We start from the raw sequence: 19,670 nt of genomic DNA, 5'->3' as shown, positions 1-19,670 counted from the left end.
GCTCCAGGAATCCCAGCTAGCTCCAAGAGGCTAACTCCACCCCACTTGCATCCTCGAGGTGCGTCCTGTAGTTCCACCTTGCTGTCCCTGGATGCAGCCCACCATGTGGCCCCGAGGGGCAGCCCTTTCTCATTTGTAGCTGTAAGTGACAAAGAGTTCTGCCTCTCCAGGGCCTCAGTGTTATCCTACCATCCAAAGAACCTATAATCATGACTAATATCATATAATTACAAAACAAACTGGAACACTCATGTACCACTGAAAGGAATGCTCAACAGAACAGCCACTTTGCAAAACTGTTTGATGGCTTCTTACAAAGTAAAACACACCCACTCACTTCCAGCAGTCCCATTCCTAGGCATCTACCCAAGGCAAATAAAAACATATTTCTACATAAAGGTTTATGAAGGCTCACAGCAGCATCATCCTTACTAGTCAGGAACTGAAAACAATTCAAATGTGTATCAAGAGTAAATGAAGAAAGTGTGGTCTATCCATACAAGGGAACACTGCTCAACTGTACAACGGAAGTGACTGATGCACACAACTTTGGTGAATCCCCAAATGCCACTAAGTGAAAGAAGCCAGACACACAGACTCTATGATTCCACTCCTACGGAATTCTGTAAAACGCAGGTTAGAAGAACTACAGGGAGAGCAGAGGACCAGCAGTTGCTAGGGCAAGGGGTGGGGGTGAGAACCAAACTGTTAAAACATGGACTTTTTATTCTATGTGAGGGATCCTCAATGCATATGAATTATAAAAGAAATTAAAACATGGTAAAATTTATGTATGATATCATGTAATTGTTAATTGTTTCAACAATGGCAAATTTCTAAAACTTCGAAAGCTGGAGTTTTTTCTATTTGTTGAATACTTTAATCAAAGATTTCCAAATGATTTTGAAAGAAACATGCAGTCAAAATATAGAGAATTTGTTTATAAAAAATAAAAATAAAAAAGAAGTTAAGCATTTAGGCTGACTTTAATTCTTCTAAGGTTCACCCATTTCTAAAGAAAATCCAACTGAGAGAAGGCACAACTGCCAGGCTGAGAATTTTTTTGTCACAAAAACATAGTTTTATGAGAGTATTTTAAAATTTTGACAGTTATAGTTTCTATTGTATTTCTGGAATATCACAGCTTGTTTAAATGCAATTATGAATACTATGTACAACACTTATTGATTATTCAAGTGCATTTCTACTCTATTGGTTTCTTCAGTTAGTGAGGTCATGGTTTTTATAATGGCACTGCTCTAGAAAAGAATTATTCACAGTATCTGTCAAAAAATAATTTTACTTTCAATGTTGAATGTTTAAAATGAATTTAAAATATAATTAGCAATAGCATTAGATGTTTTACCTTAGATTGGAATTAACTTCAAAAAGCTTTGTTTGGGTTCCAAAAATAGAATTATAAAAAAATGCTTTTAAAAATACTAAACTGATTTTCTACTTGAAGTATGTAAGACTGATATAAAACTGACATTATTTAACGTTTTGCTACTTTTTCTTCTACTGTTGGGGTCAACATATTAACAGCAGTTGTTTTACTTTTCTTATAACTACAAAAAAACTTGCAGTTGAAAGTGAGTTACATTATTCTAGACTTAAGAGCCATCCGCTCTCAGTGAAAATTCATTGCTCAGAGAATGATAAGTAAATGTGCCTCCTACTGCCATACATGTTGAATCATTGCCTTTAGATAGTCTTCTTAAAATAAGCACTAACTTTTGAACTAAAATCCAACACTTCTTAAGCAAATCTATGTCTTCCTGTTTGTTTCTACCTGGTCAGTTCACTACAGTCCCCAACAATGGCTAGACAAACTGTGCACATTAAACATCCATCAGCAGTAGCCTTGCAAAAGCAAAAATCAATACTAAAAGTTGGCTAAATGTTCTCCCTCCCTCCCTTCCTCATTGCTAATGAAAGGATTACTTGCAAAATGGAAAAGCTTTACCAAACGAATTAGTTATGACTTTTGTGGTGATAAAATTGGCTAACAAGAAAAACCTGCCCTTATTCCAGAATCCTGGTGTGGGAAGGCCGGGCAGTTCAGCTGCAGGCTGGGGGCAGGCCTGAGCTCAGGCTGAAGGACAGCTCACACCTGACCACACTCATTGCTGCACAGAATTCCTGTCCTGCAGCCTTCCTAAGTCTGTGCTTATGGTGCACCGCTGGGGTATGACTATCAATTTTCATCTTTTTGGTAAGTTTCCAGTGATGAATTTTTGCCAGTTTAATCAGGGATTGCAAAGGCACTGCAAGGTTAAAAGATGGGGAAGAGTCAATATACGGGAGGTAGCCTCAACTCGCAGTGTTCTTGGTATGAGCGACAACCACATTTACATTTCTTTAGACAATGAAACAGAAATCAAATTCTTGTCAGTTTGATTAGAGTATTACTAATGAAACATTTCAGAAGTACATAGTTCAAAGACTCACAGCAACTGAACTTCACTTTAATCACTTTTAAAAATAAATTTACATTCTCTACAAAGTTCCTCCAAAGTTAGAATAGGATAGACAGAAATGAATTTCTTTAAAACAAATATCCATTTATTCTCCCTCTGCTTATAAAATCTTAATGGATGAGCCTGTCCTTCAGGCTTTTATTACTCATGGGAGCCAGAGGAAAGGCTTAGCAGCTTCATTATTCTGATGCTGTATTTTAGATAATGACATCAAGCTGCCATGGGGATCATCGTTCATGGAGCCTGCGGGGTGGAGCAGTTGCCTGTGAGACGTTTCTGGCACTCCAGAGGGGCTCAGAGATCCAGAGAGGCTGTGGGGTAGGGTGTTCCTGGGTATTAATAAGAGGTAAAAAACCATTATCATTTCCTTCAATGGTTTCAGGGAGATTGGTAGGGTCAGTCTCTCTCAAAGTAAGGACAGGAGCTTGATCTTTCTAATCTCACTTTATTTAGAAGGGATTAGAACTTTGGAAATATATTGTGGGAGACCACAATACACCTCCCCAAAATATGAAGGATGGTTAAGCTGAAGGCAATTAAGAAGAGGCAGATGCAGGAAAGCTCTCTGTACTCCTATTACCTAAAAGCAAGACACAGAGTCACAGAGACAAAAGACATCCTGCCTGCCCCCTTCTGCCGGGGAGAACAAAGGTGACCCACTGAAGCCAGCTTTAGACCCTCCCTCGCGGGCCTGAAGATGATACCGGAGGAATCTATGTGAACAAGCTTTACTGACCTGCCTTTACCTGCCAGATACTTGCCTCCCCCCAAGTTGCAGCCCTTAGAGACTCAAAGACCTTTTCCTTTGTCTTGTCACATCTCTAAAATTTTAGTGTTCTTTGTTGAGGATGCTGTATCAGCTGGAATTCAAAGCCACCTCTCCAAGAATTGCTCATTCTCTGGGTGTCTTTCATGCACCTATAAAAGATACATGCTAATAACCTTGTTTTTCTCTTGTTAATCTGCCTTTTGTAACAGGTTCCCCTTTCCACTACGAACCTGTGGGGGTTACTATTTTCCCTCTACGAGGTAAAGGAACATAACACGGCCTTTTCCATTGCAGCCCGCACAGCACGACCCATGTGTCTGGGCTCCGGGTCCTTCGCATTTCGGTGGATGTGGCTGTGGAGAACAGCATGAAAATGAGCAAGTCCATGAAGACAAGTCACCAAGTCATGACACGTGTGATGTGTGTGAATGCCACAGCAGGGGCACACGCAGCGCTTCTGTGAACAGGAAGATGAGATGTAAAGCAGGAGACAGACCTTTGCTCTGACCCTTGAAAACCGAGAGAGTTCTGTGTGTTCGAGAAGGGTTTTAGGGCACTGTGGGTGCAGTGAGAAGCTGAGACAGGTGAAGCGGTGAACAGCGGCAGTTCAGTGTAGATTCAAGGCAGGAGGAAGGATGTGGGGTGACGGGGAACTGCAGATGGGCAGGGAAGCTGTTTGAGTGCCACAGTGTCTTCCCAAGAGGCTAAATGAGAGGGCTTCAAAAATTGAATTTTTAGGAGGTCAGTGAAGTTTGGGTTTTTGGACACATGTGACACTTTTCATAAACATTAATCACCTTTACTTCATGTGCTAAGGTCTTCACCCTCCTATAAATAACATTTAATTTTCAAGGCAAGTTCACCTATATGCTCCCCTGCTGTGTCCACCCCATTTCACAGAGGGGGACGGCGCGGTGGCCCGGGCAGCGGCTGGAGCCAGACCCAGCACGTCTGCTGCAGGCTCTGTACTCTCCTCAGGGTCTCTCTCGGGCCTTCAATGACCAAAGGACAAATGTTTTAAGTGCTTATCTTGTTAATTTATCAGATGATTTACTGACATAACTAAGACGGGAAAAAACAAGAAAACTCAGAGTTAACCAGAGAAAAGAAAACTGTTCTTTCTGTGCATCCAAAATGGATCACTGAGTAATGATGTCTGAGGCATTTATGCATTAGTGTCAAAGAATAATAGATTTTTATCGTTGAAGGGCTCTTCAAATCATTGGCCCAATTTGGGAAGTATTTATCTCGGAATTTGGCTCTCCATCTTCTGAATACCTCAGAGGAGTGATTCTAATGATTAGAAAATTCTTCCTTGTATTGCATCCCAACCTACCTTCTTTCAATCTCCACTCATTTTTAGCCTTTTCCTCCTAAGATTACCTGGTGCAGACACACTCAGTATCTGGTAGCTCTCCTTCGGGTGAAGTCTAGTGTGTACCTTTGCACCTAGCTCAGTCTGCTCCTCAGGTGACAAAATAGTTATTCAAACAGCTGCTACTGAATCAAGTGATAGCACACGCTGAAATACAGGCACTCTTTCCAGAGGCATATAATTTTTATTATCTGAAAAATTTCAGCATCTCTAATTAAAGAATTGGCAATGTTTTTTCCCCCATATGATAATGCTTTACTCAATGATAGCTGATGTACTTTCAAAAGACACTCAGTGAATGTGTGATTAAAGATAAATCCAGTTCACAGCTGTCAGGATTGGCAAATTGTAACCGCTCTTAAGTAAAGGCATTTGTTTTAGAAAAGATGAAACGCAATTTTCAGAATTGGAGGTTTATGGATACCTCCTGGGGTAATGGACTCTTTTATACCTTAAGTTTATCTTCCTGAAAGACAAATAAAAGGTTTGGGTTTTGCTGTTAGTGTAAGAGCAGAATGCATCTTCTGATCAACAAAGAGGGTATTTTACATTCCCTGGAAGCACCTGCTGAAAATCCTTGCTAAGAATATTCATTGGCTCATTCTCCTGGGGACGGAGACAGATTGGGCAAGTCGTCCACAGGGTTATTTGTCTTCCCAGTGTCTACCACTGACAGATCGTTTCTACCAGAATGTGTTCCATGTAAGTGTTTTGGATGCAATTCAAGTTACCTCTGGTAATGGCACCATTGATCATGCTGTGGATGTGGTGGAGAGATCTGCCTTATGATGAAGAGCTTCATTGTACACTGTGACAATTGATTTCCTTTTTGCTGAAGACACAGGCTGGAGGTATTTTAGACCACTGTATTAATGACCAAGTGGCTTTTAGCAGATGAATAATGGCAAAGGAGTATGAATGGATAATCTCGAGGACAGAGGGGCTCTGCCTGTGAAATACAGCCGGGAACTTAATCTCTTCTGCAGCCTCGGTCTGCTTGCTGAGGCTGAGAAAACTGCCAGAGTGTTCATGGAACAAATTTTCAGGGTTGATTGAAAGAAAATTTGGTAATGGATATTACTTTTAAGAAGCCTAACTTAGGGGGAGTGTGAGGGCCCAATGGGAGGGAGAAAGCAGCCTGGAGTCTCCATACTCAACAGTAGGCACTTGATTTATTTAATCTTCATAACATCCTGAACGGGATGTTCAGAAAAGTATCCTGATTTTGTAGGTGAAGAAACTGCAGGGGATAAACAAATTAGACAAGGTGGCAGGGATACAGATGGAACACATCTGTCTAGCTCCAGAGCCAGGACTTCAAGGAATTTGGTCTAACTTGACAGCCACAGTTTTGTCTCCCCACAGTGCCTAGCAACTGCTCTTCCTCCCGATCTTCCTGCCTCAGGGGCAAGCCCCATCAGCTCTGCCATTGCCCAAATCGGAAACAGAGCCCCGTTCTCAAACTATTAATCTTCCCCACCTTGTACAGTCAGCCACTAAGTCCGGTTGGCTCGACCTCTGACGTATCTCCTTAATGCACCCTTCTCCTCCTGGCCACCACCTGTGTCCAAGGTCAGGCCACTATTATCCTTCTCTGGATTGCTGCGATGGCCTCTTTCCAGAAACCCACAACCGGAAAGACTTTCAAGAGTTCAAACAGAATTGCACGATTTCCAATCTAATATCTCTTTGGCTTTTCGTTGCCTCAGAAGTAGCTAACTTCCCTAGCAAGGTGTCAAGGTCTGTTCCCACCTCATGCCCCTGCCCCACACTTCCCAGCTCCCATCCACCTCCACCTCACGGGACTGTTCCAGCTCACAACCCCTGACACGTGCTCTGCCCTGACACGCACACGCCTCTGCTCCCCGTCCACGGGCCCCACAGGCGTCCCCCCTGCTTGCTGCTGCATTCTTCTCACACTCAGTGAAAGTCACCTATTTCCTTCACATAATTTATGCTGCTGGAGGTCTTCCCATCACTGCTACTTGCCATTTCATCTCCTGTGGCACACAGCTCAGGACCACTCAGTATCTGCTGAATAGATAAATGCAGGACTTCGAAATCCATCATGGTATTTAATTGTCACAAAACATCTATCCATGTAGCCATGTTCAATATCTCCATTTTACAGGTACAAAAAGGATACAGAGAAATAAGGTTGCTAGACCTAAGTCCTACTCTGAAGCCCTCTGTTGTATTACAGGGCCGCCCAATAATTGGTTTCCATGTCACTGGCCTTCAGTCATGAAGAACCATTTAAATGATGTTCGAAGTTATTTTGTTAAGAAGGTAGAAAAGTATAATACACTGTGGAAAAAAATGCCATCCAAATATTTTAAAGTTTAGGTGCTTAATATTGAAATAATTAGGCACCATTTTCTATAAGCTACATTAATAAAAGGTCAGTGAGGTTATAATAAAATCAGGGACTTTATAGATTTGTATAACCTTTTGTAAAGCAATATGGCAATATGTATCAGACTCATGAAGATGTTCCAAGCCTTCAACCTAATAATTTCACTCCTGGGAATTTACCCTTATGAAATAATTCAAAAGCAAATAAAGGCCATATACATGGTGATGTTGACTACAGTATTACTCACTCTTTTTCCCCAATCTCCCTTACTACTTTTATCATAATTCAAGTAAAACAGCAAACACCAGTTATTTACAAGACTACCTCCCCTAGACTGTGAGCTCATTCAGGGCACCATAATATGATTCATCTCCGCACTTGCAGTGAAATGAGCAATTAGTGCCTCAATGTTTTGTAAAAGTATCATACATGTCCATATACACATACTTATGCATTCCTGTGCACACAATCTTCACCACCAACACACACACACACACACACACATTCTCCAGCAATCTAAAAAGGTAACCAAATGTTCAGCAAAACATGCTGTCTCCACAATTCCCACCCTCAGAATATAATGTGATTAAGACTATAGGTTCTGAGAACAGCAAACAGTGGGATAAAATTGCTTCAAAGGGCATTACAAAGGAGGCAAAGATGTGGACGGGACTGCAGGGCTGGTCCTCAGGGAGTTCAAAGGACACAGTGTCAATACCACCAAGCCTGGCAGACACCAGTCTTTCATCAGAGTCCCCAGCATTGTCTGAAATTCATAGCCAAAGGCCGTCTGTCTTCAGGAAACACACAAATAAAACCACCATCATATACCTTCTGACTACAAGTTCAGAAGTGCACTTAACCCTGAAAAGTACTTTATCCTCATAAACTGGCAGCAACATTTTGGGACAGTTTGTCTCTAGCCTGATTTCTTTATCTTAAAAATAAGATTCTGCCCCAATGCTTGCAAACAAAACGGTCATTTTAAGCTGTTCTCAAATTTGCAAAGAAGAGCTGCTAATTCGTATTTATCTCAGAAGAAGACAAAAACAAATTAAATTCCTGTATTTAAGAGATCTAAGTCTACCTATTCCTTCTTTTTATCAAATTTTTCAGAAATTAAATCTGAGGGTCACCTGAGCAATCTTCCGGTGATACTGAGCATCGAAGCCTGGAACAGGCAACAGCAAACCCAGAATTAACATTAGCTAAGTGATGAGGAACAGTGTAAAAATACATATTGCAGACGCTGGGACGTTAAAGTGCTTCTCTAAGCATAAATAATTGGTGCCCACCAGGCGTTACGACGATTAATGAGATGTCATCTGAATCATTATTCCCACGAAATCAAAATACAAGTAAAACAGAAGATACGTGTGTAGAAGAAATATGTTAACACTTTGGAGCAGAGTTGCTGGCTTTTGTTGAGAAACACTGACAGAAGAAATTGAATAAAGCTTTTAAACATTTTTAGATTTACCAGTGTGTTTATTGTTAGTGAAACAGTTCACTAAAAAGTCATTTCCTGTAGGCCTCTCGGTACCAAGGAAAGCAGAACTGTGTGTTTCTACTATTTTTCAAGTTTCTCTTTTTTTGCTTTGGCTGCTAGGAAGCTAATAGTCAAATTTTCTGCTAACCTTTATTATCTAGCTGTATAGGATTGATAGAGAGCACATATCTCTATTAATTTTTTCTGACTTAATTTGCCATTGAAGAGTCATTTTCTCTCTGCCCTGATATTTTCAAATTTTATAATATTATTACATGTTAATGTATTTCTATCAATTTTAAAATCTCTAGAAAACACCAAACATAAATGAATTGGTGCATTTAAAGTCTCAAAATTATCTCATTCCATGTTTGAAGCCTTACAGCTCTACTGTGTTCTTCTCTCATTAAATTTGACTGTGAGGAAATATCCAAGAAGATTGTGAAAAATGCGTACCAGAAAGCAGTGGTTCTCAAAGAGTGGTCCCCAGACCAGCTGCAACAAAAACACCTAGGAGCTTATTGAAAATGTAAATTCTCAGGCCTCAGCCCAGACTCCCCGGATCAGGAACTCCAGGCGGGGCCCAGCAGTCTGGGTTTCCACAAGCCTCGAGGTGATTCTGATGCACACCAGGCTTTGGGAACCCTGACCCAAAGGTGCAGTGAGTGTCGTGTCCCTCGGTCTGCAGTTTCAGCGCTGCACGGTGCTGGCAGGAGAGCGTTTTCGGTCCCATGCTCTTGGAAGCCGAATCATAAAGAGGAGGAGCCTAGAATAGCCTGGACAAGGGCCATGCTGGAAGGAGGGAGACAGCTACCTGCACTGCAACAGACGGAACAGAAGGGGGAATGTGTGGGGCGCTGGACTTCCACATCATGCACAGGGGACCAGGAGCACAGGCTCTCTGTGACAGGCCATAGACTCCTGTTGTGTTTCTGTGACTGCTCTTCTTTACAACTTCCTGTCTCGTACACGTGTTAAGTAAGCAGGAGGCTGTTAGCCTGAGCCTGTCTCCTTACTGCAGTCCCTACCAACAAACCAAAATATAACTTAGGAGTCTATTTTTGTAACAAATAGGGTTTCAGCCAGTCACAAACAGCTAGGCTTCAGCCAATCAAAGGCAGCCAACTGATCAGACTATGCCCAAATTAGGCAAAGGTCTCCTCACACCACACCCAAATAAGGCAGGTGCCTTGCTGGAGCCAATCCAATGATCTTTCTACTTCATTTCCATGTTCGGCCTATCAAAGTCTGCTGCTCACACTGCTGGGCAGAGCTTTCTGCACCTCTTCTGGTTGTGAGTGTTGCCTGAGTCATGAGTCATTCCTTGCTCAAATAAATTCTGTGAAATTTCATTTGTCTGAAGTTTTCACTTTAACTTTAACAGGTAAATAACAATATATAATTAGAAAGGCCTTGGCTTCCATAGGCTTATGAAAGATTTCACAAAGCTATCTAAGACATCAGACTAGGCTTAGAAAAGTCAGTCTCTGAGGAAAGATTAAAGAATATGTAGTCAGTGAGTCAAAGAAATTATAAACATTTCAGCTTGTCTATCTTTTTAAGAGACTCACAATATTTTTAGCAGCTTTATTCAGGTATATTTTACATACCATAAAACTCACTCATTGTAAGTATATAATTTAGTGATTTTTACTAAATTTATCTCTGTCACTATCATAACAGCCCAATTAATAAACACACCCTGACCTCAGCAAGTTCCCTCACACCAATCTGCAGCTTATTCCCACTCTGGTCCCAGCCCTAGGCCATTATTGATCGACTTTTTCCCCATATAAATTCACCTTCTAGAGATATTTCAATAAATGGAATCATAAAATACGCAATCTTTTGCAACTGGCTTCCTTCATTTAGAATAATTTTTTAAGGTTCATTCATATTGTAGTATGTGTCATTATTTCATTTCTTTTTATTGCTAAATAATATTTCATTGTATGGATATACTACATTTTGTTTATCCATTCACCAGATAGATTATTTCTGCTCTTTGGGCATTAAAAATAATCCTGTATGAACATTTGCATACACATTCTTGCATGGAAATATATACTTAATTTGCTGAGATAAAAATCCTAGGATGGAATTGCTGGGAGATATGGTAAATTTTTGTTTAACTTTTTAAGAAACTGCCAAACTGTTTTCCAAAGTAGATGTACCACTTGACATTCCCACCAGCAACGTTTGAGGCTAACAATTTCTCCACACTTTTGCCAACATCTGGTATCTTTTGTCTTTTTTATTATAACCATTATAATTGGGTATGATCATATCTCATTGTGCCTTTAATTTTTATTTCTCTAAGGACCAATGAGGTTGAGTATCTCCTTATGTGGTTATTTGTTATTTATTTTCTTTGCTTAAGTGCCTGTTCAAATCCTTTTCCCATTTTTAATTAGGTTGTCCATCTTCAGGTGGCACAAGTTCTTTATATATCCTGGATGCAAGTCTTTTGTTAGATATATGATTTGCAAATGTTTTCTCACAGTCTGTGGCTTATATTTTCATTTTGTTAAAAATATGATTTGAAATGCAAAAGTTTTTAATTTTGATGACATTCAATTTACCAGTTTTTTCTTTTATGGATCATGATTTTAACATTGGTTCTAAGAACCTTTTGCCCAACCTAAGATCATGAAGATGTTTTCCTATCTTTTTTATCCAAAATTATATAGTTTAAACTCTTACATTTGGGTCTGTGTGTCTATGGTTCATTTTGAGTTAACATTTATAAATGTGAAGTAATGGTCAAAGTTCCATTTTTATTTTTTTTGTATGTAAATATCTAATTATCTCAGCACCATTTGTTGAAAAGACTATTCTTTCCCCATTGAAGTGCCCTTGGTTGAAAGTAAACACATAACAATTTACATACTGAAGGTATTTCTGGATTCTCAATTCCTTTCCATTGTTTATCCTTGCACAAATACCACAGTATCCTGATTATTATGATTTTATAATATGTGATGAAATTGGACAGTGTAAAATTTCCAAAGTTTATTCTTTTTCAAAATTATTTTGGCAATTCTTTATGTTCCACGTGTATTCTAGGATCAACTTGTCAATTTCTACCAAAAAAATCTGCTGGGATTTGTAAAAGAACTGCATCAAATTTATAGTTCAATTTGGGAAGAATTGTCATCTTGATAATACTGAGTCTTCTACTTAGGAAATGTCTCCATTTATTTATATATCCTTTAATTTCTTTTCAGCAGTATTTTGTAGCTTTCAGTATACAAATCTTGCACTCCTATTGTTAAACTTATTCCTAAGTATTTTATTCTTTTTGGTGCTATTCGAAAGAAAATTATTTTCTCAATTTCATTATTATCCACTGCAGGCTACAAAAATTGAACTTTTTGTGGTATCATTCTTTGTTAGTCCTAATAGCAGAGTGTTTGTGTGTGTATATGTTTAATCCTTGGAATTTTCTCTAATACATACAGAATCATGATATCTCCTAATAATTTCCTTTTCCTTCCTCTTTCCCTCCCTCTCTTTCTTCCTCTGTCTCTCTCTCTGTAAAACATTCACTATATTGAGGAATAGAAGTGGCAAAAGTGGATATCCTTGCCTTCAACCTGATCTGACAAGCATAGAGGGAGCATTCACATTATTAATAGTTGTTAGCTGTGAACTATTCATAGTTGTCCTTTGTCAGATTGAGGAAGTTCCCTTTTATACCTAGTTTTTCAGAGCTTTAATCATGAATGAGAATTGGATTTTGTCAAACACCTTCTCTGCATTTATTGAGATCATGTGCGGTTTTGTTATTCTCTACCTTATTAATATGGAATATTACATTAATTTAATTTTCAGTTACTAAACCAATCTTGCATTCCTGGAATAAAGCCCACTTGGTTATAGTGTATAATCCTTTTTACGGCGGTGACTGAGATTGCCAATATTAACTCTTTTAGTTAAGAGATTTCCCATCTATGTTCATAAAGGAAATTGGTGAGTAGTTATCTCTTTTTAATATGATGCCCTTGTCTAGCTTTAGTGTTAGGGTCAAAATAAATGCAGAGGCTAAACTGGTAAGTGTTCCCTTTACCTCTGTGTCCTAAGTGAGTGTTCAAATTGATACAATTTATTCTCTAAGGATTTGACAGAATTCACCAATACAGGCAGGTAGGCTTGGGCTTTTATTTGTGCAAAGCTTTTGATAATTAATTTGAATTTCTATTTGTTTTAGGGCACTTTAGAAATAAACTGAGTCAGTTTTGGTAATTTGTGTTTTACTAGAAATTTGTCCCTTTTTTACAATACTTCTAATTTGTTGGCATACAGTTGTTCTTGATATTGCCTTATAATTATTTTCATTTTTGTAGGATCAGTAGGGATGCTCTCTCTTTCATTCCTGATTTGTGTCTTCTCTGAAATTTTCTTGGTCAATTTAGTGAAAGTTTTGTTAATTATATTGATATCTTCAAAGAACCAATTTTCAAAGAATTAACAACTTGGTTTTACTGAATTTTTCCTAAACTAGTCTTTTTCTATTTAATTGACTTCTGCTTACATTTTTATTATGTTCTTTATTCTACATGCTTGTGGTATAATTTTCTGTTCTTATACTAGTTCCTTAAGGTGGAAGTGACATTACTGATTAGAGAGCTTGGATTTTCCTGAAATAGGTGTTTAAAGCTCTAAACATCTTTTTAAGCACTGCTTCAGCATCAACCCTATAAATTACGATATGTTCTGTTTTCATTTTTTGTTCAAAATATTTTCATTTCATTTCAAAATATTTTCTAAGATCTCTGTGATTTCTTAACTGACCCATGGGTTATTCAAAATTCGCTATTTAATTTCAAAATATTTTCATATTTTCCAGATTTTCTTCTGTTGTTGATTCTAATTAGTTCTGTTGAATTAAGTGTGTTCAAAGAACACACTTTGTATGATCAAGTCCTTTAAATTTACTGAGACTTGTTTTATACATTAGCATATGTTCTACCCTAGAGAATGCTTACCTGCAGTCAGCAAAAGTAGTAAGTATATTCTACATGCATGTCAATTAGGTTGAGCTGACAATGTCACTCAAGTGTTCTATATACTAGTTAATTTCCTGTTTAGATTTTCTATGAATTATCGAGTGGTTTATTGAAATTTCCAACTATAATTATTTAAGTTTTTATTTATTCTTTGATTTCTATCATTTTTTACTTCGTATATTTTGGGGCTCTGTGGTTAAGTGTGTATATACTTTTTATTTGCTTTCTATCAGTTTCCTGTTTTTTGTTCCTGTTTCTCCTTGACTGCCTTTTAAAATTTAAATAGTCATGCATCACTTAACAATGGAGATATATTCTGAGAAATGCATTGTTAGGTTTCATGATCATGCTGACATCACAGAGTACACTTACACACACCTAGATGGCATAACCTACTACCCACCTAGCTTATGTGTGGAGGCTATTGCTCCTGGGGTCCAAATGGGCACAGCACATTACTGTACTGCATACTGTACACAATTATAACACGTGGTAAGTATTTGTCTCTAGACATATCTAAACATAGAAAAGGTACAGTAAAAATGCGGTATTATGATCTTATGGGACCACCATTGTGCATGTTGTCCGTTGTTGACCAAAATGTCATTATGTAGCACATGACTGTATACACCTTTTAGTATGCTGCATTTAATTCCTTTGTTCATTTTTCTTAATGGTTGTTCTAAGAATTACAAAATGCATTTTCATTTATTACAATCTAATTCAGGGTAACACTAATTTAATTTCATTAAAACAGGAAATTATCTTTTTTTCTATTTTCTATTTTTTCTCTCATGTCTGCACTCAGGACAGGCCTTGTCATGAAAAACGCAATGTTCTATAAATAGTGGACGTGGTCCAGTACCTAAAACTCAGTGAGAAAACTTATCACTCTGAACAGAGGAATTGGGAGAAGGCAGTGATGTACAAGGAAATCTCTCTGCTTTCTTTTGAAGTGTGGGAATTGTTTAAATGGACATTAGTTAGATATATGCATTGCATATATTTTCTCGAAATATGTGGGCTGCATTGTGCTTGTTTAATAGTGTTGTGTGATGAATAAAGATTCTTAATTTTAATGAAGTCCAATTTATCAATTTTTTCCTTATGGTTAGTGCTTTTAGTGTTCTTTTAAATTAATCTTCACCTACTCACAGTCATAAAGATGTTCTCTTATGTTTTCCTCTAAACACACTATTGTTTTAACCTTCATATTTAAATCTGCAATCTATGTGGAACTGATTTTTTTATAGAGTGTGAGGTAGGACACAGTACCTTTTATCTTCATACTGCCATTTAGTTGGCCTAGCACGATTTATTGGAAAGATCATTCCCTTGCGCACTATCCTGCAGTATGAGCTTCGTCACACAGCTGGTGATCTTACATGCACGGGCCTTTTCTGACTGTATTCTGCCCCATTTGTCGATCTGTCTATCTTTGGGACCATACTGCAGTGTGTTAATAACTATGACTTTGAACAAGTCTTAATATCTCAATGTAGCAGACATTTTCCAGCTTTGCTATTCTTCTTGGCTATTTCAAGGGCCTGTCTTTAACTTCTGTATTCCCATTTAGATTTTAAAATCCAGTGATTTCCACAAAAAAAAAAATCATTGGATTTTTGTCTGGAATTGTGCTGAATCAATATATTAATTTGAAGCAGACTGACATCTTCACATTATTGAGTCCCCCAATCATGAACATGGTATATCCCTCCATTTATTAATACTTAGGTCTTCTTTAATTTCTTTCAATAAAGCTTTATTATTTTTAGCATGGAAATCTTGCACAATTTTGTTAGATTTACTTCTAAGTATCTGATTTGTATGATGTGATTTGAAACTGTGGTTTTCAATTCATTTCTACTTGTTTGTTGCTGGTATGTAGAAATACAGCTGGTATTTAAGCACTGACCTTGCTAAACAGCCTTGTCAATATCAACTATTCATTCCAATATTTGCAAATTCCTTTATTTTTTATGGTCACAATCATGTCATCTGTAAATGATGACAGTGTTTCCATAAGATTGGTGTTACTTCTTCGGTAAAAAATTTGGAAAGATTCAGTGGTGAGGCCATATGGGAGTACCAGATGGGAGCAGGCTTTCTCTGAGAGAGGATCTTGGTGTGAATCACACTGCCCCCCACACACCCCATTAAGTTTTGTCCAACATGAAGTTTAAATATGATCATATCCTACTCTCTGAAATTCACAGCAAAACAAACAAAACTCTGCCTAATTCTCAGGCAGTGCTTCGCACATATTTTCCACAAAAGTACATCTAATAATTTGAAGCATCAGTGTTTCTCTTTAAAAATTTTATAAAAGTTTTTCATTTTCCTCCAAAAAATAGCCATATTTACTTTCTCATGAAAATAAAGTTACAAATAACGATCACCAAGTAGCAGTGACACTTCAGGGATATATACAATCTTCACGCCCAGTTCCTCTGTGTCTCTGCTATCCGTCACCTTCCCCCTTAGGGTACCACATTCCACTTTTGAGAAGCACAGCTAATTCCCTCATATTTCAACACTGCCGTCCTATTTTTATCACTTCTCTTCCTTTGCACCCATAAAGGAAGATGGCGTGCATACCTGCAGAAGGGAGGTCTTCTGATTGCTAATGGGAGCCTTGTAGCTACTTAATGGTGACAAGCACATCTACTAAAACTAAGGGGCTCAAATGGAATGAGTGTGTTCAACCATCACTAGAGAAAACCTGAATTTTTGAAAGTCAACATAACACTCACTGTCTATATCATTGTGGGGAAAAAAATAAAAAAAAAAACAAAAACGGTGCCACACAAACATCCATTTATCAAAAGAAAAACCATGGGAGATTGATCTACACAAGTCAACAAAGTGAATATATAAAACTGTATTTGATTTGTGATCATTTATTTATATTCAAGGCATTCTTGGTTTCCAACTTTTGCTCCTTTGATGCAAGTGACTTTGGCAGGCAGCAACTGAACTGTAATTTCCCTTCTGTCGGAGAAAGAGCTATTTAATGCTACAGGTCGAGACATGCCAGCGTGAGGTGCAAAGGCCGGTCTACAGAGATCAGCAGTTAAAATCTTCATGTTTCATCCGAGCTAAGTCTATCCAAGCTTTTAATTTCACATAAAGCATGCATTTTTGATGTCCTCTAATCTGTGATATATCAGACATATAATTTTTTTAGGAAAACATCATTTGTGTGTGGAGGCAGGGTTAGATTACTGTAAATTATTCATTAATCTAACTCAATTTTTATAGAACTGTTTTCACTTTTCAAGCAGCTTTCTTTTACTAAGAATTTCAAACCCAGTTTTCCCTGTCAAGGTCAGAATACCCTTTAACTAGAGACAGTTGAAAGCCATGTTCTATTTGGAGAATAAAACAAAATTTAGTAGTACATACCTGATTAGACACATTTAAATTTATTTTAAGTTATATTCTTGGAAATAAGAAAATTGGTGATGTTTTGATATTATTGGATCAAGCCTTTTAATATAAATCCTTCTGTAATATAAATCTAGCTTTAAAAAACATACCCATCTTCCTTCTAAAAGTCTCTAACGTGCTACCACAAAAATCTTGCCTTAGTTGGTCCCATACTGCCTCTCACAGTACAGAGGTAAAGGAAGAACACCACCAGGCCACAGCCATCTCCCAAAACCATCAATGCAACTTTAAAACACACTGAATCTTTGAGTGCACCGTATTTATACAGCTTTTATTTTTGAACATTTTTGCTTACTCAAAAGATAAAATTATATCTTAAATGACAAAAGTTGAATACAAATTATTTTAAATCTTTATAAATTTTAACATACCCACACATGACAAAGAACTATTTTAAATAACTTCTAACTGTAGTTCTCTGACTCTATATCCTAAGTAAGATAAATCTTAAGGGCAAAAAGAGCTGTAAAAATCTTGAGCCCTACTCAGGAGGGTTCATGTTGGCAGTGGTGTAAGTCACTCTGTGAGCCTCATGGGAAGGAGCAAGTAAGTAAATACACTGATGGTGTCGGGTTACGCACACAGAGACGGCAGCAGGGGCCAAAGCCGAGACAGAAAGAGATAAAGCAAACACTGCAAAACGTTAACAACAGGCAAGGAGAGTGAAGGGTTTACAGTTCCTTACTGTACGGTTATTTCAACTTTTCTGCAGTTCTGAAATTTTTCTACGGGAAAAAGCAATTACAAAAGACTCAGGGATTGAAATCCTGTCTCCTCAACTAGTGTAAACACCCAAACTAGGATTCCCCGGCTATCTAAATGCCAAAGCCTTCTTTGTAATCACAATTGACAAGAGAAACAGGGAATATCTTAGACGCTTAAGATGCCAAATATTTGAGCAACCCATCTCTAAGCCACTCACTAAACCACCTGACTCCGTGAGAGGTCGTCTCCAGTCTTGCCCCCCAGGCAGGGCACCGCAGGGTGAACACCCCCCTCGGGGCTCCTCAGGCCAGGTAAGGCCACACCCAGCTGCGGTGAGACTCTCCAGCCCATCCCCACTCTTCCTCCCCACTGTTCCCAATTAACAGCAGCTGGGCCAAACGGACTGAGTTCCCTCCTCCTCACGGCTGGTGCGGGGTGGCACAACTTTGCAAGAGCATTTGTAGTTCGCGCTAAAGGCCTCCTCCTCATTCTTGTCTGACAGCATCCTGCCTCAGGGTTTCATCGTAATTAATACCCACAAGAAAACAGCCGGCCCGATATAAAGGACACTCTTTGACATATTTCTTTGGACACTGTCACTTACATTCAGAGACCAGGACATATTACGGCTCCACAACTGTTACATTCCCAATAGAGTGATCTTGTTCTTTCAGGACTCCCCTCCCACAACAGCAACTTCATTTCCTCTTCCTGTTTTTTTTTTTTTTAATCTCAAGAGTTTTGCAATGTCTTGTGGTAAAATTTGGATGAATGCGGACGCCTGGCAAGAAGGTGTCTGTGGTACCTGAGGGCCCACACGATTCTGACTGGCCCGTCTGCAGATTCTCACAGTCATCCTGACACCATGAACACTCCCGAGTACCAGGCCTGCCAGCCACTGAGAAAGCCCACGCCACACAGTTCGCAAGCCCTGGTCCAGCGGCCCACAGTCCAAGGCTGGCAATGTCACAAGTGAGCCGTGAGTGCTCCCGCCCAGGAGTCCTAGCAGCATGCCCGGGGCACATCAAGAAAGCCTATTCCCTGCTGTCAGGGAGGACACTCGACACGGGCAGGCGCAGTCCCGTCTCCCAAGCCTGCTCTCTTCCGAGCTGGAGCTGGAACTCTCCGGCCCAGTGTGCTGGGCATGCACTCCCGGCAAATTCCTTCTGAGACGACGCCCTCAGTACCTCAGGTACCAGTAATTCTCCCTATGCAGGATGAGGAAACACTCTCCCTTGACAAATTAGGATCAAGGACATCCTGCCATTTCTTTTTCATGAAGCAGGCAGGCTTCTGATCTACCCGGGGCTCTCACTGGGAACACAGGGGGCTCTTTTCCTGCCTAATTTACTTATGAAAAATATTCAATTACATTCCAAGTTTAATTCACTTAGTAATGAAAAGTAAATGAGCCCAACCAGCAAGTTTGATTTGTCTTGGAAAGACAGAGGCAGATTTGCAAGAACAAACAAAGTTAAATTAAAATGAGTGACTCTCCTCAAAGGTAGAAATTGAATTTCTCCCCAAAGAACTTCTTAACATCCATAAAACACGGAGCTGCAGCCAGCAAGAGAGAGATGCCTCCCCACAGAGCACCTCCCAACTGCACCGAGGCCCCAGGATCACGCGTATGCGCACGTTCCCGTGTGTGGATCTGTATGTTTGAACTCACGTATCTGTGCGTGTCCCCTCTCCCATGATGTCGAGTGTGCGTTGTGTGGTGGGGTGGGAGGTGCACCCACGGCCGGCGGGCATCTCACCTACCGTTTTTGCAGATGGGGCAGCACTGGTCGGGCTCGTACACGGGGTCCACACACTCCGTCTGGGGACACGCCGACACCGTGCACAGCACCTCGCCGTTGGCCTCGCAGCGGCACCTCTCGCACGGAGACACCTGCAACACAAGCCCACGGTCAGGTCGGGCCTCCTGCCAACCCTATCCTACAAACTCACATTTTTCTTCTCCTAAACTGTCTGTGAAGACACCCGAGTGTTTTAGGAGTGTTAGGGGAAAAACATGAAGAAGATCCCACCCCG

At 39.3% G+C, this 19,670-nt stretch overlaps 1 protein-coding gene across 2 annotated transcripts in view; it reads right to left on the bottom strand.

Moving 5' to 3' along the window:
* Positions 1–19,670, bottom strand: part of VWC2 (von Willebrand factor C domain containing 2) — a 127,353-nt gene that overhangs the window by 83,029 nt on the left and 24,654 nt on the right. For both annotated transcript variants that reach the window (XR_006738206.1, XM_045564720.1), the window contains exon 2: positions 19,398–19,527. Coding sequence is in view for 1 of the 2 variants with exons in the window: in XM_045564720.1 (XP_045420676.1) it covers positions 19,398–19,527 (130 nt within the window). In the remaining variant the exon portion in view is untranslated. The remainder of the gene's footprint in view (positions 1–19,397; positions 19,528–19,670) is intronic.

The sequence above is a fragment of the Lemur catta genome, chromosome 11 (genome assembly GCF_020740605.2).
Source record: "Lemur catta isolate mLemCat1 chromosome 11, mLemCat1.pri, whole genome shotgun sequence".
Classification (NCBI taxonomy): domain Eukaryota; kingdom Metazoa; phylum Chordata; class Mammalia; order Primates; family Lemuridae; genus Lemur; species Lemur catta.
Note: the sequence above shows the minus strand (reverse complement) of the source record. Positions and strands in the feature narration are given on the sequence as shown.